Here is a 25,433-nt window from a genome sequence, read left to right on the forward strand (position 1 = left end):
ACATACACTTACACCTTTGTCCTCTTGTTTTCTCTACATATCCTCTGGTTGCTCTGGAACAGATTGAAGCACTGCAATGCATATGCTGATGATATAACTTTGGGTACACTGGTTATCTGAATAAATGCGATAAATCAATCTCTGTGCACTCTCCCGTTGATGCTGGTACTCCACCAGGTTGAGAAGAGTAGGTAGGCAGTATTGATAGGAGAGCAGTCCCCACTGACTTTACCACACACAAGACGCTGCAGTAAGTATTAAGGATGTTAAGTATTGGGTAATTGACTCATTGAATAGTCAATGCATTTTTGCATTGACTATTTGATTAGTCGATAGAGCGCCTCCTCCTTTGAAGTGTAGCAACAGCCCAAGGGAATCCCTTATCCTGTTCGTTTATCCCTATTCCCTAGGGCTGTTGCTACACTTCAAAGGTGAAAGCGCCACATGGAGCCCGGGTAAAGGTGGGGACTCACTCACCCTGGACTCCGTGCGGTGCTGCCGCTTTGATACACGGTGGCAGAGTTTCAAAGCAGCAGCGCCTCATGGAGCCTGGGGTCAGCTGGGCAGTCCCCAGCTGATTCCGGGCTCCACTCAACACTGCCGCTTTGAAATACCGCACAGAGCCCAGGGTCAGCTGGGGAATCCCCAGCAGATCTGGGCTCCCCAGTGTTTCAAAGCGGCAGCGTACATGGAACTCGGGATCAGCTGAGGAGTCAGCAGCGGTGCTGCTGCTTTGAAGATCTCTTCTCTTCCCCTTGCTTGCCTCTAGCTAGTAGAGGCAGCAAATGGGGGGAAGTGACTAGTCGACTATCCTGTTGACTCTCCAATAAGCATTTGCTTATCAGATAGTCGACTAGTCTTTCACATCCCTAGTAAGTATGTTGACTTCGGTACTTGCATAGCTGAAGTCATGTAAATCAGATTGATGATGAGGGCTAGTGTAGAATAAGTCTTAACGACACTCCTAGCTTTTAGACGTTATCTCTGGGATTCTTATTGTCCTCCTACTCTGGATACAAAAACTAGATTCAATTCCAATAATATGGAAACAAAACAGCCAAATTATTTTATGATATTTCACATGCAGAACACTGGTTAACCCAGAAGGTTTTGTAATCTTGGGGATTCCCAACTTGCACAACTTTTTTCTAGAAATAGCCTCATTCCACTCAATGTCAATAGGACTTTCCTCATTTGAGTAAAGGGTGTAGAACTGGGCCGTTAGCAAGCTATCACCAAACATGATGCTAATTCTCCATTTTTAACTAAGGAAGGATTATCTTTCTCCCAAAGCATTATGGGTATTAATGAATTTTAAAAAGTGAAGATAAATTAAACTTAGCTATAGCAGATTCTGGCCATGTGTCAGAAGAATTATTTTGTGTGATCAGACGGCTGCTCTATTAATCCCTGTCGTGCCAGAGCTTTTGCAGAACAAGAGGCTGTGTTGCAATGCAGTTAAACTTTGGGAGTCAGGCAAAAGCAATTGTATTCTGAGCTCTGCCCTGATTTAGTAGATGACCTTGGCAAAGCTGTTGGCCCTCTCCCTCTGCGGACATTGATACCTACCCTGATTAAGGTGCGTTGAGATGTGAGGGGGGAAATGGCTCTGTCACTGTTATTGATACTTGCAGATTTTTAGTGTCGCCTTCCCTCTGGCAATGATAGGTTTGCTCTGTGAGCATGACAGATTTTAAACATCCTCATTTTTTAAACTCTTCCCCATCCCCATTGACCCAGAAACATGGGCCTGAGGAATTTGGGAATAAGATAATCAGACCTGGCATGCCAAAGGATTAAATTTCATGATAATTATGTGTGAGCTGGTGGAGTTGTAACCCGAGTGTTATTTATAAATAGGGTGCATGTAATTCTTATCCTATAAAAATCCCCAATCTTTAAAACTCATTATGACACTTCAAAAACAAACAAAAAGACTGGGGCAGAGCCAGCAGCCCTTTGCCCAGGCAATTCTCAGTGTGGGAATGGAAGGGGCCATAAAGGCATCTGCCTAAGTTCAAGTTCAGCCTCTAATGTCAAGGCTTGGCCTTCACCTCTGGATTCATGGCTTGGCCTGGAGGGTTTGCCTCTAGTGTCCTGTCAGCTGCAGCCATGGGGAATTGCCTATTTAAGTGCTGGGTGAAAGGCCACTTCTGATTGGAGGCAAGCTGATTAATGATCTAAGACCTCCTGTGATTGGCTGGGAAGGGAACACAGCCATAGCCTTATCAGCTGAGCAAACCAAGGAGTCTGTTGCTGGGTAACACTGTACACAGAGTCCAACTTATTCCTTGTGCCCTGGGCTGAGGAGGCTCCCAGCTGCCCTGGCTCTCCTTTACTTCCTATAGCCACTCTCCAACCATATAAGAACACTCCATGGATCAGGAATAAGCTTCTGAGCTGGGTTTGTTTAGCCTCTGCTAGTAAGCATTCACCAGCTCTGCGTGGGGCTTTTAGTTCTGACTGACCTATTTAGATTTCAGCTCAAGGGCCATCAGCCTCTTTAAACGCCAGGCGAACCCTTTAGAAATGATGTGTACAAGCCACTAACTGCAGTGGCAGGAATTAGAGGGGGAGGATTTACTGTCCTTTTGCAAGACGACAGCCTCTGTGAAGCAAGAACAATATTGCAAAGGAAGGGGCGAGAGAAAGCGTCCTGCGTGAGTTCTATTATTGCTATGCACTCCCGCGCTTACTTGTTGTTGGAAAGAGAGTATCTGGAGTATAAAGAAGCCAATATTTTTGTGAGTAGTATCTTTATTCATTTTCAATAGCTGAGCCGGGGGATAACCAATTAACATACAACTGACATCTTTCTTACATCCTCAGCCTGGCTTTCCCCCTTTTTGTATTAGCATCCCTTCCCGCACGCTTTCTCAACCAAAGAATTAAAACTGCAAAATTATGTACTGAGTATGTACCTAGAGTCTTGGGCAGCATTGCACTTGGGCAGCCAGCTAGTCCCACCCACTGCACCACTGCAGCTGCATTTTTATTTTTAACAAAGTAGCCTGATCAGATATGGCTAGTAGAGCTAGTAGACCTTTCAGCTCCAGTGTAGAGCTATAATTTTTGGATGATGGTGGTTGGGTTTTGGGAAGCAAATGGGTTGAGTTATTTTAATCCTGCTATCTTTAATTTTCAAAGTTAATTCCACAGATCATCAGGCTTAATTTAATGAAATAGAACTCAACTTGGTTTCATAGTAGTGGACCTTTATTCTTTGGGTATTTCACCAGTGAACAGCTGAAGTGTGATAAGAATCCAACTGGAATCCCCATAGGAATTGCAATCCCCATAAGTAGGCAAAAATCCCACTGACGTGGTTATCTTCACATTGATTTTTAAGTGCTTTTATTGGTGCTTCTCCAGAGGAGAACCCTTACGGGAACATTGCAAAGGAATTTTGGTGACCGAGTCAGTATGGCAAGTGAGCTACTCAACAAAAATGTAAAACAAAATATTTGTGTGGACTGGCTGGCTCTGGCACTGATGATTAATATGTATGGTCATTTGCCTTTAAGTAGACAATTCAAATCTAGTGCTAGTTGCTGATGCCTGGCAATGATCTCTTCATAAAAATATCGTCTACTATAGCAATATGCTGTATTCCCTTCCCCAAAGCCAAGTTAAAAAGGACCGTGGCTACATGAAATATAAATGCTTACTTTGTTGTTAGATTTGATAACAATCCTTCATGTTTATATATAATACTAGAAGACTTACCTGGCATTGCCCAAGTCTGTCAAGGCAGGCAGCTGGCTGGCACTGTGGGCAGTGGAGGAGTCAGGGCAGAGCCTTGCAAGAGGCTGGGGGCAAGGTGTATGTGCAAGAGTAAGGGTTGGAGGGAGGGAGGGGCTCAGGGCGGAGGATCCCATGCAGCATGGGCCTTTTTTTGTCGTCATCCCCCAAACCAACCCCCCTCAGCCACCAGGGGCCTTTTTTCTCCCCCCATGTCAGTTCTCCAACAAAGGCCCGGGAAGGGGGGAAAGGGTTTGGGGCAGGGAGGCTACTTACCTGGTGTGCTGGCAGGCAGGAGCCCCAGTCCTGTTGGCAACCCCCTTGGAAGCACAGCTGCCCCAGTGGACACACTGCAGGAAAGCTCTTCTCTGCGGGCTCACTGCCCCCAGTGACTACTCTCATTATCGTGTCCCTCCAAATAGCCCCGCCCTTTCTGTGTCGTGGAAAACAGTCTCTTTCCCAGCACTTCCAATTGTCCTAGCGCAACCAACCACTGACCTTGCTTTAGGTTAGGATAAGAGGAAGCTGCATACCAAATTTAGTGGTCCTAGTTCTTACCATTTAGGAGGCGTTCTTGAACAAACAGACTCACGAACAAACAGACTCACAGACAAACACATAGACAGACACACAGATACACACATTTTCATGAATCCAAATGTCTCAAAGTGCTTTAGAAATATGAATTAACTAATTTTCATAATTCTTAATTTTAACTAACAAGGTAAGCAAGTTTTTAAGGGAACATTGCAAGTTCTTCACATTCCACACTGTACCTTCTTTTTGTGCCTTTTTTAGGGAATCTTTGCTACTCCGATAAAGGATAATTTGCTGGAATGGCTAGTCGAAGTCCAGGGATTAAAGGATTCTCTCTGGGAAGGTAGCAAAGATTTTTACCATGCCCTTTGATTTTATAGGTGTTGTGTGTTATCCTTCCATCCTGCTGGATATTTTTAAAAATGATGCTGTGAACTGTTTTAAGAAAGCATAAAGAACTTGACTAGCTTTTCATTATTAGCTGCATATAATGTTCCCCTAAACTTTTCCATCCGTGTGTGGAATAATTTTTTTATGTGCATGTGTGAATGTGGATCACCAGTGGAAACACAAACCTCGCTGTGGATGCTCTGCTCATCAGCCAGACAGCATTAGAATTTCTCCTAAGCATCCGCACAAGTGAATGGCTTAGGAGGAATGCTGGTGCATGTTAGTTTTCAGTGCTCCTCCAGTAGCATGTGAGCGGGGATTGCATTAGCATATTGTAAATCGTTTGTTGTTATTCAATGTACAACTACAGGAGAGACCCTCGGGATTTGCAGAATTGCTATTCGCAGTTCTGTATATTAGCAGGTGTCTACTGTCCCAGCCTGGGGAGGCATGTGGGGAACTCACTGTGACTCACGGCCCCCATGGGGAACTCACTGTAGCTTCTGGGAGCTGTGGGAAGCTCACTGCAGCTGCCAGGAGCCATTGTAGGTTCCCCACAGATCCTGGCAGCTATGGTGAGTTCTCAGTGGCTCCTGGACCTGGGGTGAGTTCAGCTGCTAAGGGGAGCTCCTGTGGGAGCTGGGAGCCATGGCTCCCAGTAGTCGCAAATTTTGCAATTCATGATGGTGCCAGGAACGCTTCCACCGTGAATGGTGAGGGTTTTCCTATATTTTGCAAAATAAGTGATGGGATTTTCATAGGGAGCATGTAATTTCAAATCAATGAGAATGATGTGTCAGGAAATCACTACCACCTGTTTTTCTGCTAAATGACAGTCAACCATCTATAGATAGAATAAGTACTGACCAAACGTTGTTATGCTCTGGTAGCAGTTTGGTGGTCACTGTCCTGTCCTATTAAACAGAATGTGCTAATAAACATAACAAACCAAAAAAGCCTACTGTGTTTGGCCCTGACTTCCTTTAAGGCTGTTGATAGAAGGCTCAGGCTTACAATATGCTGAGCTCCTCCAGCTTCTTCTGATCATGTTCTACTTTATAGGGGTGCCCAGGACCTTACAAAATAGAGCCGAGAATAAAGGAGGAGTCTGACCTGTTGATGGGAGATGTTGATGGGAGATGTTGATGGGAGAATCTTACCCTGTGTCAGAATTGGATTGGAGTAATAATGAGCCGTAGACACACCATGACATAGGGCTCCCTGTAACTTCAGTCCCACAATTTGTCCCTCCCCCCTTCAGAGAGCAAAGAAGGGTTGCAACTCTCCCTCCTTTTCTCCCCAGGAGAAGCAGCCAGGGACCCTCAACTTACCACTGGTAGCAGGGTATCCTCAGAACTCAGTGACTCCATCAAGCACTTCCCACTTCGCAGGCTGTCTGCTGCTTATGGTCAGCTCATGTTTTTAAGGGTTTCCTTGCAACCTTTTGAAGAGTAGAAACGTATTGCTTTTAACAAATGAAAGCTGAATCCGGGATGTAATCATGAGTCCAGTAACTGGGACTCTAGGCATAGGTTTAAAGTGATTCGACTATACTTCAACCCTACTGTGTCCTGGGACAGCCAATACCTGCTCTGTGAATTGATTTAGCCATGCAGACCTGTTAATCTGAAAGTCTTCGATGGCACTAAATTCAATTGATGCTGATAATCTGGCAATCCAGGAAGTATATGTATAATTAGGGATAGTTTAAATAAGCATTTTTAATCTAATATGAAACACCCTGATTCACTTGATATTTTCCAGAATTTGTTAACATTAGCACAAGGGCTATGTCTAGACTGGCATAATTTTCCGCAAATGCTTTTAACAGAAAAGTTTTCCGTTAAAAGCATTTGTGGAAAAGAGCGTCTAGATTGGCACGGACGCTTTTCCGCGAAAGCACTTTTTGCGGAAAAGCGTCAGTGCCAATCTAGATGTGGTTTTGCGCAAGAAAGCCCCAATCGCCATTTTCACGATTGGGGCTTTTTTGTGCAAAACAATACCACGTTGTCTACACTGGCCCTCTTGCGCAAAAGCATTTGCGCAAGAGGGTTTTTGCCCGAACGGGAGCAGCATAGTATTTCCGCAAGAGCACTGACAATCTTTCATGAGATCGTTAGTGTTCTTGAAGAAATTCAAGCCGCCAGTGTAGACAGCTGGCAAGTTTTTCCGCAAAAGCAATTGCTTTTGCGGAAAAACTTGCCAGTCTAGACGCAGCCATGGATTACAACTTTATACAACAGAATGAAAACCCTTTAATAGCAAAGCCTTCTTTGGACAAATGTAATACAGTTGTGCTTTTAAATACAGATAGTACTGTAATACAATATCTTTCTCTGCAATAGGGGCTGTTCTCCAGCTGTCAATAAAATACACTCAAGAATACAATAGTGTCCCTCCAACCATTACGTTCAACACCATTCCGTTCCATCCCAATGGTAAGGACCATGTGAAAAATTGTCTGATTGTGTAGTTAGATATTTCAGATATTTTGTGTACCTTGACTTTTATTTCCCTGAACTGTCATTACTCCAATAGAATCCTAGTTCCAATCCCCCCAAAAACTCTGTGCAGTTTTCAGGCAGGGGATTCATAAACCATGTCCAAACCATGCATTTAAATACTCAGATTGTCCCAGAGGTGCATCAATCTCTATTTTTATGTCTGAATGCCCAAATGCAGAATTCGTTGATTAAATACAGGATTTGGGTCTTAGCACAACTTGCATATTTGAAAAGCAGCCTCTCTCTGGGCCACTACGTGTCCAGCAGGTCCATGTAAGCACATGTCCCTTCCTAAATAGAAAAGTCACCGCTAGTCAAGGAGAAGTTCCTGTTTCTCCTGTGTCCTGCATAACTTCCCAACCTGCACAAAGTGAACTCTAAGAAGGAAGTCTGCATAGCCAAGGCTGTGTTAATACAAGCCTGGCAGACAGAGAGGATGATAGGTCACACTCACTCAGCATTACAGTGCCTAGCCAGTACCTAGCTTTTAAAATCTCCCTATCCAGTCCTATTGTAAGACAGCACATCATTCTTACTAGAACAGGTCCCCTTCATCGCACTGACAGGCTGGCTCTTCATCTGGTTTTGGGGCCATCTCTGGCGTGCTCTCTGCCTCAGGGTCTGGTCTACCAATGAGGTCTTGGCTGTCTAGAGAAACAGCCTCCTGGATATATCTGGTCATTTTTTGCATCTTAAATTCCAATCCTATGCTAGGATTCATGGGTAGAGCCCTCACCAAAAATCCAGTATAGCTCCTCAAAATAAGGGCAGGTACTGAGAGCACTATCTGTTTGTGTCCCTAGCGGTGCTGTAATTCTGCTGGAGCTCCTTTGTTTTTGTACAACACTGGGCTTTGTCCTGAGAGTGCCTATTCTCCCACTCTTGCTCCGAGGACCACTTGTAAATCAGTATAAAACAGTGACTGCTGTTAAAATGGGAGGTTCAGGACCTCTAGACAGGCCCACTCAGCAGCATAGTGCCTGGCTGCCATAACGGGGATGTGACTCTGGGAATTTGCCACCAGCTGACCCAGAAGCAGTAGAGACACATAGGTAAGCAGATGTGAAGCAATGCAACGTGCGATGGCAGTGGAAGGACTGCTGGAAGTGGTAGATTTTATTCAAAATCAAGATGTGTCCACACAAACATTATACTACAGGCAGTCCCCGGGTTACGTACAAGATAGGGACTGTGGGTTTGTTCTTAAGTTGAATTTGTATGTAAGTCGGAACTGGCGTCCAGATTCAGCCGCTGCTGAAACTGACCAGTGGCTGACTATAGGAAGCCTGAGGCAGAGTTGCTCTGCCCTGGGCTTCCTGGAATCAGCCGCTGATCAGTTTCAACAGCGGCTGAATTTGGACACCTGGGACAGAGCAGCTGAGGCGCTGCCGGGTAGGTCCCCGCAGCGCCGCACCTCAGCACTGCGGGGACCAACCCGGCAGCACCCCAGCTGCTCTACCCCCAGGTGTCCCCAAGTCAGCCGCTGCTGAAACTGATCAGCGGCTGATTCCAGGAAACCCGGGGCAGAGCAACTCTGCCTCGGGCTTCCTGTAGTCAGCCGCTGGTCAGTTTCAGCAGCACCAGCAGCGGCTGACTTGGGGACGCCTGGGGCAGAGCAGCTGGGGTGCTGCCGGGTTGGTCCAGTAGTGCCGAGGAGTGGCGCTGCGGGACCAACCCGGCAGCGCCCCAGCTGCTCTACCCCAGGCGTTGTCGTCGAGAAAAGTCTGGTCTGCTGGGGATGAGGGGGGCGCACTAGCTGCACACCCCCCCAGCAGACCAGGGAGACGCGGGTGGCGGGACCGCTGAGACGCACCGCAGTCCCACCTGCATCCTCCACGGCTTTGCTCCGCATCTCCCTGGTCTGCTGGGGGGAGCTCCCCCCAGCAGACCAGGGAGACGGGGAGCAAAGCCTCGGAGGACGCCGGCAGCGGGACAGCTGCGGCTCATCTGGGCTGTCCCGCTGCCCGCATGCTCCGCGGCTTTGCTCCGCGTCTTCCTGGTCTGCTGGGGGGGCTCCCCCCCGCAGCAGACCAGGGAGACACGGAGCAGCTTTTCTCACCCCAGAGGACGCGGGCGGCGGGACCGCGGCGCATCTGGGCGTCCCGCTGCTCCCGTCCTCCAGGGTGAGAAAAGCCCCGTTCGTAACTGTGGATCCGACATAAGTCAGATCCGCATAACTCGGGGACTGCCTGTAGTATAACTCATTCTGGAAATAGCAACGTTGCTTTCAAAACAGATTAATGACAATGGGATAAAATGTCAGATAAATCAAAACTAGATTTTTTCTGTGTGGGCAAGTGTCAATTTCTGCCAAAAAAAAAAAATTGAGGTTATAAGTAGAAAAAGCTTCCCATGTAGATAAGCCCTTAAAATTGTACTGATAACCATACATTTGGCATTTTCTAATTTTTGAATGCATGACTTTGCAATGTAAAATGTTCTTTTCACATACCTTTTAATGCAATTTCTGTCATAAACTCTGAAAGGGAGAATTTTTTGTGGCCAGTTTTAGTCCTAGAGACTCATGCAGCTTACACGCTAAGGCTGTGTCCAGACTCAGGTTTTTTTTTTTTGAAAAAAGTAGCCTTTTTTCGAAAAATCTTCACCTGCGTCTAGACTGCAGCTGCCTTCTTTCAAAATTAAATCGAAAGAACGCGGCTTTCCTTTCGACGGCGGTAAACCTCATTTCACGAGGAAGAATGCCTTTTTTCGAAAGTACTCTTTCGAAAAAAGGCATTCTTGAATGCCAACAGGGCTTTTTAGAAAGAGAGCATCCAGACTCACTCGCTGCTTTCTTTCGAAAAAGCGGCTTGCTTTTTCGAAAGTACTGCTTGCAGTCTAGACGCTCTTTTTCGAAAGAGGCTTTTTCAAAAGATACTTTCAAAAAATCCTCTTTCGAAAGAAGCTTGCAGTCTAGACATAGCCTAAGGGCCAAATATAAGCCTCCATACCTTTGCATCTCCAGTGAAAGGATACGTTAGTGTGAATCAAAATAAAGTTTAGCCCATAGTTTGATACTTCAGTGCACTTTAGAAATAGAAAACAAAGTGCTATAATGATCAGTATAAACCTATATAATTATTTAGTTCTTGAATTGCAGCTATGCCAAAGGCTCCACACAGGTTTTGGCCCTGTTGGACAGGCACCATTCACAACCAAAGCAAGAGCATAATCTATGTGAACAATTGGGGGTGTAAGGACAGGAGGACAAGTGTGACAATGATAGGAACACATGGTTATATTGACTTGCCCTATGCAACACCTAGATGGCTTGAGGAATTTAAACTTATACATAAATAAAACACAATAATCATCACTAGTTCTTCTAGCATACAACAGCCATGTTGTTAAATTCTTTCGAAGTTACACTGCCATATTTTTTCAATACAGTGGATCAGCACTCAGGAAGACCTTGTATAGATTTTCTAGACAATCCTAAAGAGTGGAACGGAAAATTAACGATGAGTAGCATTATACTCGCTATCCAGGTAAGGAAAGAGTATTGCAAACAGCTTAGTTTAAATCTCTTTCATAAAATAAAACACCTTTTATGTATACTTTACCTATATAGCAGGGATTTCAAACCTGCAAGCTGATTGTTTGATGAAGAATTATTCATTTGGTTCAAAATTTAAAAATGTAAATGTCTGGATTACTTCAGAGCAGCAGCAAATATATTTTGTAGAACTTCTTATTTTAAATTAGATTAATTTATTTTTACTTGTGTATTTATTCCCTAGTGTTTCATGTGGCAGCACATTACTTCTGAGTAAGGCAGATAGATAAATGAATGAGTATGATTGAAGCTGTTGCCAGTGCTAAATATTTTTGACCAGTAGCTACTTTGATCTTTTGGATTTATGCTCTCTTATCTTGAGCAAGCCACTGCTCAAGACATGTGTACTCTGCCTGATTCTCTGTACTTTTAAAAATACTTTAAAAATGCTGATAACTCTACTTTTAAATTCCTGAATTATCTCATGGTCAAAGTCTTGATCATGAGTGTTGGCATGTGTCTTGAGATTAGTGAGTAACTCAAAGCAGCTACGTTTAGTTTTAACACACAGGCCTCAGTGTTTCAAATTTACTGCCTTTTCTTCCACCAAAAAAAATTTTTTTTTTAAATCATACAGCTTTCTCCGTGTAGCAAGCCCGACCTCCTTTTTTAATGTCTTTCCCATCACTGTGCTCTCCACTCATGACTGAAAATGTCCCCCAGATGTTGCATGATTTTTGTGGACATCCTAGTATAGGCTATGAGTAAAACAAATGGCAGAGTCGTGTATCATTCATGGCTGTCTGCTTGGAATTATACAAAAACCTGAGAGAAAACAGGAAGAAGGGAGCATAGGTTATGACCACACAGCCCTTTTCTAAGGTAATTTAATGAAGGGCCCAATCCCAATCCTAACAAAGCCATTAAGTGGCCTCTTTTTTGCTTTGAACTTAACATGCCAATATGGTATTAATTTCATTGTAAAACAATAAAAACAATTTAGATGGATTGCGTGTCTGAGACGGGTAGATGTTTTAGATACCAATATGTCCTCTCTCTCTGTATGTGTGTGTGTGTTTATACCTTTCTACAGGTAATGCTTTCTAATCCAGAACTGGAAAATGCAGTGAATGTGGAAGCAGCAGAGATGCTGAAAAACAACATATCCTTGTACAGACAAATGGTTCTACGTTGTGTTAGAACTAGCCAACACTTAGAGGGTAATATTTGCTTTGTTATTACCCATAAATAGAGTCTTGTTCTTTTTAAAACTCCTTATCTAAAAACAGATTGTTGTATGCTCCACAGTAAAATTACATTAGTCTGATTGGTAATTGGTAATTTAATGTCAAAACAAACGCCAGTTGGTGTTTTGAAAGGGAATATTCTGAGTGGATAAAAGTGTTGCTATAAATTATATGTTGGTGAATGAGCTCTAGAGTAATTTACATAGTGATATTGGGGAAAGTCAGATTTGTTTCAGGAAAAGTAAGTCAGAGGAAGGGTGTTAGATGAATTGTATTTGTCTTGATGAGAATCTTCATGAGAATGACATTCAGAGTATGTCTGGACTGCGGTGCTATTTCAGGATATCGGAAGTATCCTGAAATAGCAACGCCACATCTTTAAACGCTCCCACTATTTCCCGAAATAGCGGGCGCACTATTCTAGCGTCCCTGTAACCCTCGTGTTGGGATTTGTCTGAATAGTGCCTTATTTTGAAATTAAATTTCAAAATAAGTTCTTTCGACCTAGACTCAGGATAAACATAGCGCAAATTGCGTAGCTTATTCTGACAGAAGGATGCTGTCTAGACACACCCTTAGCTATGATTATGCTATATAATGACAAGACTGCAGAAGCAACTACTGCTAGGGTAAAAATTGGGGCCGAATTTGGGTCAGTAAGTATATTTCATGTTATTGATGCTAGGAGAGCATATGGGGGGAATAAGAAAATGTGGAACTGCAACTGTACTTCCTCTCCATGAGCCAAATTCCAGTGCACTGACCACTTTATGCCACTCAGATGTCACAAAATGGCTGTATTCTGACAATAATGGGAAGAGCCCTGTGTGAATACAAAAATGTGGCTCCAGATCTGCCAGGCTCAACTCCTCATCTGATCCACAATCCCTGGACAACAAATCTGTACAACAAATCTGGAAGGGGAGCAGAGATGAGCAAGAAGGAGACAGGGTCCTGTAGGGAAGAGGCAGGAAACATCTGGGGGAGGGTGGAAAGAGAGAGAGTGTGTGTGTGTGTAGGTAGGGTAGTTGTCACATTTTCTATTTTTTTATTAATCTCTTTCGAGTGCTGCCATTTCTGTTTCTACATACAGAAAGGGGGAAATGGGGATCCAGAGCCACCTGTTGCATTTCCACTCTTGTGGAGGCTGCTGTCCTTTTCAGCAGTGTGCCAGGGCTCCGCAGGACAGTGCTCACCAGATGGGACATGGGAGAGGGGCTGGGCAGGGCTGGCACTTGGCCCCTCCTGCAGGGAGATTTAGGACAATACTTCTTGCATCCACAGGTATCCGCTTCACTATCCATTCCACTGTCCGTGGGTATCTGCATTGGCAGATCTGGATATCTGTGGATATCTGCGGATATGCAAGGCTCTAAGGAGTTAGTGCCTAGAAGAAAATTCCCCTGTTGCAGAGGACCTTCCTGCTCGCACAAAGCCATGAGCATCAGCTGCTGTGCCAGCTGCCTGCCCGAACCTTTGGTGTACTGTATGGAACAGCTGCACTCCTTTTGACGTCTATTATTAATGAGAGGGACAGGCGGAGGAGTGTACATGCAGAGGTGAATCAAGTCCAATATTTGTATCATAGTGCAGATGTGGTAGCTTGTCAATTATGAGTATGGGGCGGCGGGGGGCAGGGAGGGATATAGGACCGATCTTTATCTGATATAAACCAACGTAGCTCCATTGAAGTCACTGAAATGGAACCAATTTACAGGATCTGGCTCATAACTTTTTTTTAAAATGTCTTCCTTCACCTTTGCAGACCTTCCTAGCACTGGGGGAGATTGTGCTTCTTCTCTGAAGTATTTCTTGCCATCTGAAGCATCTTCTCGGGACCATGTCAGGTAACTGATTATGATGAACTTAATGATCCCACTCCATTGACTTAAGAGCAAAGCATCCACTGATAACTTCAAAAGAAGAAATGCCAGGCTCAGGTTGTATTGCAATCTGTATCCTAAAAAGAGCAATTATTTTCCTTTTCCTGGTAGTGGCTATTCCCAATTATTTAATTTCCATTTGGAAACATTGGGCAAGCAGCTGCCTTCACAGCTATTGGAAGTAATTCTAATTTCCACATGAAATGAGCCAGGAAACGTGTCATTGTTGGGCCAAGTGATATTTTGGTTTGGCCTAGTCAGGGTCATTTATTCTAGGAGATGATACATGTTTAAGGCCATTTATTATTTTAATAGTATAGGAAAAGCAATTAATTATTTCCAGAATATACTAGATCATTTTTATTTTATATTAATTTCCATTGCAATAGATTTGTGCATAGTGTTAGTACTGAAATAATTCTGAAGTTAAATTTCAAGCTAACACACACTAGGGCCTAATTCACGCCCCTTGCACCACTCTGGAATCTGATTGTTTCTGATCACCTGTGAATTCCCTTAGTGTTAGAGTCTAAAGTTCATTAGTGAGTTCCAACCCCACCATATCTCCAGGAACTGGTGTTTAGATTGTGTCCCAGGCAATAGGGGTGATGTTCTGGCCCTACTAAAGTCACAGACAAAACTCTCTTTGACTTCACATTTCATAGTTATGCATGAACTTCAGAGGCTACTGAATCAGAACCATTACAAAACAAATGAACAGGATCAGTTTGTCATCAACATATTATGGATCCCATCCCTCCTTCTTTGGACACTCAGCACATCCATTGCTGAAGTGAGAGTTCTGGCATCATTTCCTTTCAGGGCATGGCTTTAAATATTGGTAAAAGCAAAACACCTGTGAAGAGTTGCTTTTAACATTTTACAAGACCTCAAAGGCTAGGATGTGGGTAAGAGAAGGACATTAAATAGAGAGAAATAGGGTGGTCATTGAGGTCAAGGGTCCACGTTTTCTCAATGACTGGTCGTCTTCCTCTCAACCTCACTATTGTGTATTGAGCATCTGAGAGCAAAGGAATGATAGTGGTTTTTATTGTTCACATGTACAATTATCTCTTATTTGTTGTTTCTAGAATTATGTGGACTGGTTTGTTTTATTTGCCTTTTGATAATTACATTATATAGGTATCTTTATTGAACCAAGAGCACCTAGAACAAGACAAGACAATACATAATAAAGAGCCAATCAGGGCACTAAGTTTGTGGCGTGTCCAAGTCCTTGTGTTCTATCTGATGCTGTCAGACAGGATTCTCAGAAGCACCCAGTGTTTGCCTGAATCCCCTGACTATAAGCTTGTCTAGTCAACACCAGAGGGCTATACATTTTAGTCCACACTAGCTTGTGCTTTAGTCAACACCAGAGGGCTATACATTTTAGTCCACACTAGCTTGTTGCACACTAACTGGCCTGTGTGGATCCTGCTGGCATGCACTAGAAGTTCCCTACTGTGTGTTAACATAGTGCTGTTTGAAATGGGACTACATTAACATGTACTAGAAATTATCCAATACATGGTCCACATAGGTCAATTAACTCATGACAGATTAGTGTGAACTAAAGCTTGTACCCATCTGGTGCAGACTAAAACAATATGTAGACAAGCCCTGACACAGAGGCTAAGAGTCCCACTGATTTCAATGAGGGCAGAGCTAGGCCAGCATTGAGTGTCTAAAAATTATTAGTAGTGGTATTGTGGTAGCATCTACAAGTCCCATTCCTCGACCAGGACTCTATTGTGCTAGGTGTGGTACAGAGAACCAAAAAGACAGTTCCTGCCCCATGGAGCTAGTAATCTAGGTAAAATCCTCTCCACCACATTAAAACGATCTTATTTAGCTTCCCAAAACTGTTTTGCTTAAACATGCAATGGCAAGAGAGAGAACACGTTTCAAAAGGCTAATTGACGCTCAGAATTTTGTACAAAATAAGGTATTGAGGAGATATATTAGTACAAGATCAAAACCGACTTTTCATTGTCTGCTATAAATGGTCTTTGGGTCAATATGAGGTAGGCTGAGTGAGCCTAGCTGGAAACTGTCTTAGCCTTGGTACAAGTTAGAACATCCACAGAATTTAACTGAGAGGAAAATTTGGTCTACAGTGTGAATAGTAATGCAATTGACAGTGTAAAAAATTCAATATTTAAGTAAGCATTTTGCTTCATTTATAATTTATATATGTGTAATAGCTTTGATACTAAAGACATAACCATAAAACATAAAAAGAGGATTTTAAAAATTCTACTCTGTGTTTGTTGGTGAGTTATGATAGCTGTTTTAGAAGGTACATATTCCTTTCCTGTTAACAATATATTCCCTTAACCAGATCAACTTTATAAATAATCAGAAAATTCGTTCTTTTCTGCTAAACTAATCCTTGGAAGGGGCTGTGGGACCAGGGGCAGACTATGAAAATAATCCATCTGGTTGTCTCATAAAACTGGTAACTTGTAAACATAGCTAAAACGTCTTTAAAATATTAGTGTTTGCTCTTCTTTAAGCTGGATGCTTTACACGCTACTGACTCTGTCTCTGTCTCTGTTGCTTACGAGCAGCCAGTAATATAATAATTTAAACCCTTTTAAATTTATTCTGCTGTTTTGTTGAAGGTTGTGCATGAAAATCTGTGCTCACCACTCTCTGATTACCAGAAATTTTACTTTGCCTTTATGTTTTCAGAAGGACAACAACCATTTCATTTGAAGATTACTACAGGACATGGTCAGGAATAGCCACATCAAAAGTAGCAGAACATTTCAAAGTTCCATGTAAGATGATATACCTGAATTAGTAAAATTAAACATAATGGTCCTGATTATTCTTCTCATTTTGGATTTACACTAGTGTAACAACTTTGCCTTCAGTGAAGTTGTTCCTGATTGCGAGATCGAGATCAAGCCATATATCTGAAGCATTCACACATTAGGATCAGATCCTTAGCTGATGTAAATTGACATAACTGCAATGACTTCAGTAGAGCTATGTCCGTTTACACCAATTGACGATTATGTTTTTATTTTATTATTGCATTGTCCTATGAGTCCGAGTGATGGACTCAGGCTAGCACAGTGGGTCCAATTTCATAATGTGAAACAAAAAGAGGGACTCTGCACTCCAAAGAGCTTACAATTTAAGTAAGTTCTTGTTAGGATGTTTGGAAAGCTAGTTTGTACTTGAAGAAAACAAATTAAGGAGTCATTAGTGAAGTGTAAACAATTATGATGAGTAGGAAAACATTTTGAGAGGATGATAAAATCAAAATAAAACAGATGTGGACTGTGGCCAACACAGCCCTGGTGATAATGCAGTGTTGCATTACTACAGTCTGTTATAACCAGGGCCGGCTCTACAGAGCGCAGGGCCCGATTCCACGGGCGGGGCCACACATGCGCGGGGCCCCAGGCAGCACGGTTCATGCATTGCGTGCCAGAGGCACGACGCATGCCCCCTGTGTCCTGGACATCACGACACATGCGCTGTGCGCCCACACGTGCGCAGTGCCCCAGGAGTACAACGCATGCGTGACCCCCAGGCGCTTGGTGCATGCACTGGGCGCAAGCGCCATGCTCCCAGGACGTCACGACGCATGCGCCATGCGCCCGGGGGCCCCCGCGCAAGCATCGTGCTCCTGGCGCACTGCGCATGCATCGCTTCCCTAGGTGCGGGGCCCCCTCAGGTGCGGGGCCTCACGGCGGGGAATCAGCTTAATCGGCCTAAGTCCGGCCCTGGTTGTAACTAAGGGTGCGTCTACACTGCACCCTAAACTCAAAATAAGATATGCAATTTGAGCTATGCAAATTGCATATCTTATTTTGAATCTATTTTGAAATTTGAAATTTGGTGCATCTACACAGTGTCAAATTTTGAAATAACCTGCTATTTTGAGACATCCCTTAACCCTTGTGGAACAAGCGTTATCGGGATGCCAAAACAGTGCACCCATTATTCTGAAAAATATTTTGAAATAACACGCCTCTTGTGTACAAGCAGCGTAGCTATTTGGGGATATCTCCGGTATCCCACAATAGCCATGAAGTGTAAACGTACCCGAAGGGTATGTCTACACTACCCCGCTAGTTCGAACTAGCGGGGGTAATGTAGTCATCCGCACTTGCAAATAAAGCCCGGGATTTGAATTTCCCGGGCTTCATTTGCATGAAGCCAGCCGGCGCCATTTTTAAATGCCGGCTAGTTCGGACTCCGTGCCGCGCGGCTACATGTGGCACGGACTAGCTAGTTCGGATAAGGCTTCTAATCCGAACTAGCTGTATGCCTCGAACTAGCGGGGTAGTGTAGACATACCCTTAGTTACTAGTGCATTTGGACTCAGGGCAGTGCTTCAATAGTATTTTAGTGGGATTACTTATCAGAGTTTCAGTTTACAAGATCAGGTTTGTATTGTTATTTATTACATACTAACAGGTGAGGCCCATCATTGACCAGGCAAAGTCATTTTGTATAGATTACACTTATAGGAAAATTCAAGAAATTAAATATATGCAATTGAATTTTTTATAAATGTGCTTACAAAAGGGAAGTAAAAAAAGTTTTAAATTTGTAGGATTTCAACTTAAAACATTATTTTATTGAATAATTATCATATATAATAAATTTGAGTCAGAAACTCTTAATGAGTGAAGAAAATTAACTTGTGTTGGCTGAAATTAAATATAAAAATAAATCAAAATAAAAAATGAAAATTGAAATAAATCGCTGGTGCATAAAAATCTTTAGACAATAATATCAAGCAATCAATTCTGATTCTTTTTAATATTTATTGAAGTAAATAACAAAACAAATATGAATGCCAAAAAAGGTAACGCCTATCACGTAAAGCTTCCATTACTCTTTCTGTAACTAATGTGAATGAATTAGTGATTTGTAATGGTAAAAATTTTCTTTGCATTAAAATGACAGTTGAATAGGTGACTCAATTTTAATTTTGTTAGCAATATTTTTATGAACGCTAATAATAATAGTCATGATTTTTTCCCAATGAAAAACAAAATAACTATGTAAACCTTTCATCCAGCATATTCCAGTGTAAAAAGTAGTGCATTCAGCAAATTTAAGTGGCAACTAATTTTATGCAAAATTTGGTATCTATAAGTAATCATGAAATATGACTTTATTTTGCGCAAACAAAGCCACAAACTCTTCAAAATATATAGTAGATTCTATTTTTTAAAAAGTCATATAATTGCCATTTTATGTTCATGCATTTCAATGCTAATTCTTGTCCTATTTTCTTGTTTTATTCATAATACTTAAGAAATGCACATACATTGTTGCCATACACCAAAGACCAAAATTTGCTCTTGATTACAGGGGATCTTCGCTATAAGTCCAAGATATGTTCCAAAAGCTTGGACTTACATCAAAACAACTTAAAGCAGGGATTTTTTTTCCCGCAGCTGCCTTCCAATTAAGCAAATTGTGGGGAGTGTTTTGCATGACTTATCACTGGGAATGGGAGGACTTATAATGCATCAGTTCCTACAAACATCAACGACTTTAGTGTGGAATGGATGTATACTGGCGCGACTTATAGTGGGGACTCCCTGTATATTAGTGTTTATCAGAGTAACTCCACTGACTTTTGTGGAATTATTTCAAATTTCCTTCACTTTAATGTAGATCAGAGTCTGAACCCAGGACCTACTGAGGTCCTGATTCCATTGCAGTTGATAGCAAAACTCTCATTGACTTTAATAGTGCAGGATTCTGCTGTAAACTTCTCTAAGTGACACACATGCTCGTACTAGGGATGTTAGATATTGAGTAATATAATAGTTTAGTAACTGCATGAATTCTTATTGGTCACTCAATTATTCAGTAGTCCCCAGGGGTGGGGCCAGCAGCCAGTGTGCTCCAGTCCGGCTCCTGGGGGAGCCCCCGGCTATTCTGTGCTGCTGCCTCTGCTTCAGGATGCCAGGCAGGAGCTGGTCCATGAGGGAAACCAGTTTAAAATCCAGATCCCTGCACAGACCAGCTGCCTGCTGCCCTGCACTGCTGCCTCTGATACAACCTCTACAAAGGATGCAGAGCAGCTTCTGTCTGCAGAGAGCTTGGACCCCCTCCCCTCCACAGACAGGGGCTGCTTCATGGCAGCCTCTCCTGGCTTTTCTCCCCACACTGCTGCCTCTGATAATAGGCAGCCATGCCGGGGAGAGGGAGCAGGTGGCACCACAGAGCTGGTGCTGGGGGGAACTGACTCTTAAGCTGGCTCCCCCAGCACCACCTCCTACTTCCTCTCCACTTGTTGCCTCTGATACAGAGGCAGCAAGGGGTGGGACAATGCGAGTAGTTGACTACTCATTGACATCCCTAGCTTGTGCTACTTTGATATTTAATATTGTTTTGGGAAATGTAATGACTGGTGAATCTTTTTCTCTAATTGTAACTTTCTGTCATTATGCCATTACAGTGTTTGAAGATCCAGCATTTATAGGGAACTATTATGACCGGAAGGCAAAAAATGTGACAGGAACAGGAGAATGGGATGAGGATACGTAAGTGTCTTAAATCGACTGAGCTTAAATTGCTAAACCTTTAGGCCCAGGGTCTTTGTGCATGCAATGGAAATATTTGAACAATAGTGTTTTTGTTATATTTTCAGGCTGTCCATACGTGTACCCTATACAATGTTATTGGACTATTGATAATTTCCCTGAACTGTGTCTTTGATTTTGAGGTGTAAGGCCAAATCCCACCTTGTGTTGTGTGGATGGTGTGAGGGGGAGGGAACAGAAGCAGGGAAGGATTCCCACCTAGCTTCCACGAACATTCTGGGACCAGGCTCTACTAGAATGGATGTGTGCTGCTCTTTTATGGAGCCACAGCAATGAGGGGAGCCTCTTGAGCACCAGAACGACTCTGGGACTCCCATTGGTTCTCCACCACTTCCTTCCACCCTGCCTAACACAGCTCAGACAAGTAAAGCCAGCTCAGGAGCTCAACCAAGGCTCTTATATCTTGATTGCCTATTAAAATTTTGCTCTCAGTTCCCCTGTGACTGAAGTCTTGTTTCCAAGCAGCATTTGTAAGGAAAAGGTGAATCAAAATGCAAGGTCATTGTGCTGCCCTGTAATCTTTCAGCTCAATCTAGGCTTTCTCATTCCTTTTTATTGCTGCTGAAACTTTATGACAGGTCAACATTTAGGAACCCCTTTTACCATTCAAATCCTATTTGCCTTCATTATGAATTGGAAGCAAATGAACGGGTAATTTCAGGTTGAAGGACAGCAAGTTTTGAACCCAAATTAAAAGCTTATTTTTCTTTCTGAAGAACCTCTAGAATTCAAGGTTAATTTTCCTTTGACACAACTTCCTTGTTTTATTTCCTTTAACAGAACTCCTTTGTTTTATACTCCTTTGATAATTGTTTCATTATGTAGTGCAATAGCATCCTACATGACCCAAGAAAATATTCAGAAAAACCAGGAACTTGTCCTTTTAAACTCATCTGTCCTTTTTGTCATATGGCTCAACAAGCAGGAGTTGTTGAGAAAGCTGCCTTCTTCACTGTCAAACATATCAAATTTGTCATGTTAGTTTCATTGGAGCTAGAAAGGAAATTACCGTGGGGCAGAGGAGGGATCCTACTGGTTTGAAATAGCTGCATCTCACTGCCATCTGGTGGTAGGACACCATGTACTTTTAACAGATTTTTATTTCTGCCTTTGAACTTCTGGGCTTGATAATCAAAGGCAGGTTCAAATACCCAGAACCAGGTTCAGACAGAATTACATCTCCTATGGTATTCTTTTCCCAATTGCAAACAACTCACAAAACATATTTGTGCTTAAAGCTTGCAATATGTCCCTAACTCGTAGCAGTAGGTAGGGAAGAAATATGTCGCATTTTGTGACATCTGTGCAGAAACAACCTAAATTGTTGGCTAAATAATATAATTTTCTTCTTAAATTTGTGACTAAATTTAGGAAATGTTTTAAAGTAGATTGCAACACAGTTTGCTTTTCTATAACACTGTTTATATAAAAGTATTGCAAGATGTTTCTCATCTGTTTATGTATATTCATTTACTACACTAATGTAGATGTATTTAGTGCTGAAGCAAACTCAGCTCTCAGTTACACGAGTAAAAATCTGGACTAACTCTGCGGAGCCTATTATTTACTCTGGAGTAACAGCTCATGTGGCACATCATCACTATATGAGAGAATCACCAATTTTGGTCAGATGTATTCCTGGAGGTTTGATTATATGACATAATCTTTAATTAAAGATTAATCTTTAATTCCTGGAGGCTCCTGGACAATCCTGTAGGGTTGGCAGCCCTAGTGAAGCGATATAGAGAGAACGCTCTGTCATAATGGATCCCCCAGGTACATGATATGCTGTTTATAATTTTAGTGAAATTATAAAATCATAGGCCAGAAAGCAGATGTGGATCTTGAAATGGCATTTACAGCAGCCAGAGAGTCAGAGCAGATGATATTGACGGTAGAAAGAGCTGACTCTTGTGGAGAGACAAAGGGGATGAATAGTGAAGAAGTAGCATTTGGAGGGCATATGGAATGGCCTGAAGTGTGGGAGGATCTTGAAAATGGATTGTTAGGTCTTATATCAGAGTGAAGTTTTCTGAAGATGAGAATAAAAGGAATAAAGAAGTTTCCCAGTACATGGCTATCAGTCTCGTTTGGCAAAGTACTTGAGCATAAGCTTTTAGCTGAGGATCTCGAAGTGCTTTACTAATTAATTCAGCTGCACAATTCCCCTGTGTGGCAGGTAAATCCATTACCTTCATTTTGTACATGAGAAGACATGAAAAGTTAAGTGACTCAATGTGGTAAGAACTGTGTAAAGATTGATCCTTTAGTAATTTTCCTTCTCTGATCTGAAAAGGTATTCCAATCATGTAGACTAACTGAGCCCCATTTACTTTTTTTTAAATTCAGTGCTTGCTGGGATACTTCAGAAGAAAAAAGTACATAAAACCAAAGTACTTCTACATATTCTTTATTTTTTTAACTCATCCTATCTGAAAAAGTGGTGCAGTTTTATTTATCAAAAGCTAAGACCTTGTTTGCCACCTTGTGGTTGGAAAGAGAATGCACCAAACAAATGTTCTTTTTCTGGTGCCGAACTTTCAATTTCATTTTTTCAAAGATAAATTAAAAGTCCCGTTAATTGCGGCCCATTTTATAGCCTTTTTGCCCAGTTCAAATGGATCATACATATTCCAGAAGGTATGAATATATCAAATATTTTCTAAAAGCCAAGACAAAATAAAAAGATATTTAAAAAGCCATCCTATTATGCCTGTTTTAAAGTATGTCATACTATGTATTTCATTACTTCGACAGTCTTCTCTCACACCTTTAATTATATTCTGATGATGCGGACGCACTAATGATGCAGACAGACAGTAGGGAGAAGTCTGAGATGTTAACAATAGCAAATGAATCCTTCAAAGGGAACCTAAGTGTAGGTGTGATGTATCGGGGTGGGGAGGGAGGGGAGAAAAGGGGGGTGTCAATCCAGATTAATGAATAGCTGTGTCACCTCAGCCCTGTGACCTGGGGTGCCCATTCAGAATGATTTGCAACTCACAAACAGCCTCCAGCATGTAGGTCATTCCCAGCTATGTCTCTGTGAGTTCTGCAGCCCGCTAACCACATCTTGGCTCTTTCCAGTCTTAAAGTGGATCTCAACACATTCCCAGGTTACATCTGCATTACAGCAGAAAATCAATTTAAGCTACGCAACTCCAGCTATGTGAATTACATTGCTAGAGTCAACGTACATTAGGACAAGTTATGTAGATGTAGCCCAGGTTTCACATTTTCCCCTAGGAACACATGTTCTGTACTGTCCAGTCCTCTCCTGGACAGTGCAACTATACTGGATTCATTATTTCTTTAAGGGACTAATATGCGCATGCCTTGTTTCCCTAAATGGAGTTACCCAGCGACTTCAAACTGAACACACTGGATTAGATAAAACAGTAAAACTAGATTATTAACTGCAAAGAGAGAGATTTTAAGTGAGTACAAGTAATGAGGCATAAACAATAGAAATGGGAAAAAAGAGGTTTGTACTCATGCCTAGCTTTACAAACTGTATTAGATTCAAGCACAGTTTCTCTCTTCTCCAGCAGATAGTTGACTAAACTCTCAGGTCAGGACCCTTCTCTCTGAATCCAATGCCTGCTTCCTTTCTCTCTTCAGGTGCAGTGAATGCAATAAGCAGAGAAAGAAAAAGTGCTGCCTTGTACTGTTTGACCATCTTTTTTATTGTTTTAGTCTCCTCTGGAAAAACATTTCCAGATAAGGTGCACCAACCAATGAGCCTTTGTGGAAGGATATTTCCTCCTTTTTTCATCTGTTTGAATTTTCTTTGTTTCCCTTCCTGCTTGATGACTCTGTTGTTGTTCCAATGCAAATTAAGCAGAATAGATATTCCTTTGTTTAGGACAGACCTTTTTGCCAAATTCTGTTTGGGCAACGCTGTAGGGCTTAGAACACGTGTTAAAAATTAAAAATCCAATCGTGCTAAAAATTCACATTCTTGGATTTGTGTCGCAAGTAACACCTCAAATTATTAAAATGCAGGTAACCTAAAGTGACCACAAGCAGGTCCATATGGACCAATTAATGCACAGCACATTACTATGCTTCAGAAAACACCCCCTCCCCCATAGTATGAGTTCCCCAGCAGTGTAGACAGGCCCTCAGTTTCACATACATCTAGAAGGGTCAGTTCTGCAAGGTGCCAAACACTCCAACCCTGGTCCAGCAAAGGACTTAGAATATGATTAACTGCAATTATTCAAGTACTCTCATTGACTTCAGTGAGACTAAATCACTTGTTTAAAGTTACGTGTCTACAGAAGTGACCGTTAAGGAAGGACAAGGGGCGGGGGGACGGCACTGGCCACATGACCACCTCTCCCCCACATGACTCCTTCCCATGGCACCCCTAGTCCAGGGGAGGGCCAGGACAACCTCACCTATGCCCCAGACCCTGTCCTTCGGCACACCTGCCCTAGCCTTTCTCTACCTCTTCCCTGCCCTTGCTCTGACCCCTCCCAGTGATACCACTTGGGGGACTAATGGGAGTCTGGCGCTAGCAGCGGGGCTGGCAGCTGCAGCCCACTTCCTCAGCTGCCAGCTACATCATTCCACTTCCTGCCAGTGAGTGCAGGGCGGGGGTTGGGCTGTCCCAACATTCCCCTGGTGACTTGGCTGGGAGCTAGGGAACAGAGCCACATTGCTTCCCCCCTATTTCTCCCAGTGAGTGCAGGAAGGCCTTACCCCTGCTGCGGGTGCCAGGTAGGCTCTGACCCCTTGCCCCTCCACCCATGACATTTGGGTGGGCTGCGTGCCTCCTCATTCCCCCCCTCACACATTGCCCCTATATGTGTGCATAAAGGCTTTCCTGGGTTGAGGCCAGAGTTAACAGAACCATACCCATAATGACTGTTATTTCCAGGTATTATTTATTACAGCCTCTTAACGCTTTGGTGACACAGAATGGACTTAAGCACATGTTTAAAGTTAAGCACATGCTTAAGTCTTCTGTTCAACTGGGCCTTATAAGATAGTTTTGACCACAAATATGAATTTGATTAAAACTAAGTTCAGCATGTCCA

The 25,433-nt window shown here is 42.7% G+C and overlaps 1 protein-coding gene across 2 annotated transcripts in view; it reads left to right on the forward strand.

The window, feature by feature from the left end:
• Positions 1–519: 519 nt before the first annotated feature.
• Positions 520–25,433, forward strand: part of UBE2U (ubiquitin conjugating enzyme E2 U) — a 37,076-nt gene continuing 12,162 nt past the window's right edge. Inside the window, exons 1-9 of one of the 2 annotated variants that reach the window (XM_014574570.3) lie at positions 520–2,744; positions 4,540–4,621; positions 5,972–6,076; positions 7,014–7,106; positions 10,563–10,660; positions 11,762–11,888; positions 13,681–13,762; positions 16,496–16,584; positions 20,244–20,328. In XM_014574570.3, coding sequence (XP_014430056.2) covers positions 2,679–2,744; positions 4,540–4,621; positions 5,972–6,076; positions 7,014–7,106; positions 10,563–10,660; positions 11,762–11,888; positions 13,681–13,762; positions 16,496–16,584; positions 20,244–20,328 — 827 coding nt within the window. In that variant the 5' untranslated portion in view covers positions 520–2,678. The remainder of the gene's footprint in view (positions 2,745–4,539; positions 4,622–5,971; positions 6,077–7,013; positions 7,107–10,562; positions 10,661–11,761; positions 11,889–13,680; positions 13,763–16,495; positions 16,585–20,243; positions 20,329–25,433) is intronic. The other variant, XM_025185646.2, reaches the window with a different exon arrangement.

This window comes from Pelodiscus sinensis, chromosome 9 (genome assembly GCF_049634645.1).
Source record: "Pelodiscus sinensis isolate JC-2024 chromosome 9, ASM4963464v1, whole genome shotgun sequence".
Taxonomy (NCBI): domain Eukaryota; kingdom Metazoa; phylum Chordata; order Testudines; family Trionychidae; genus Pelodiscus; species Pelodiscus sinensis.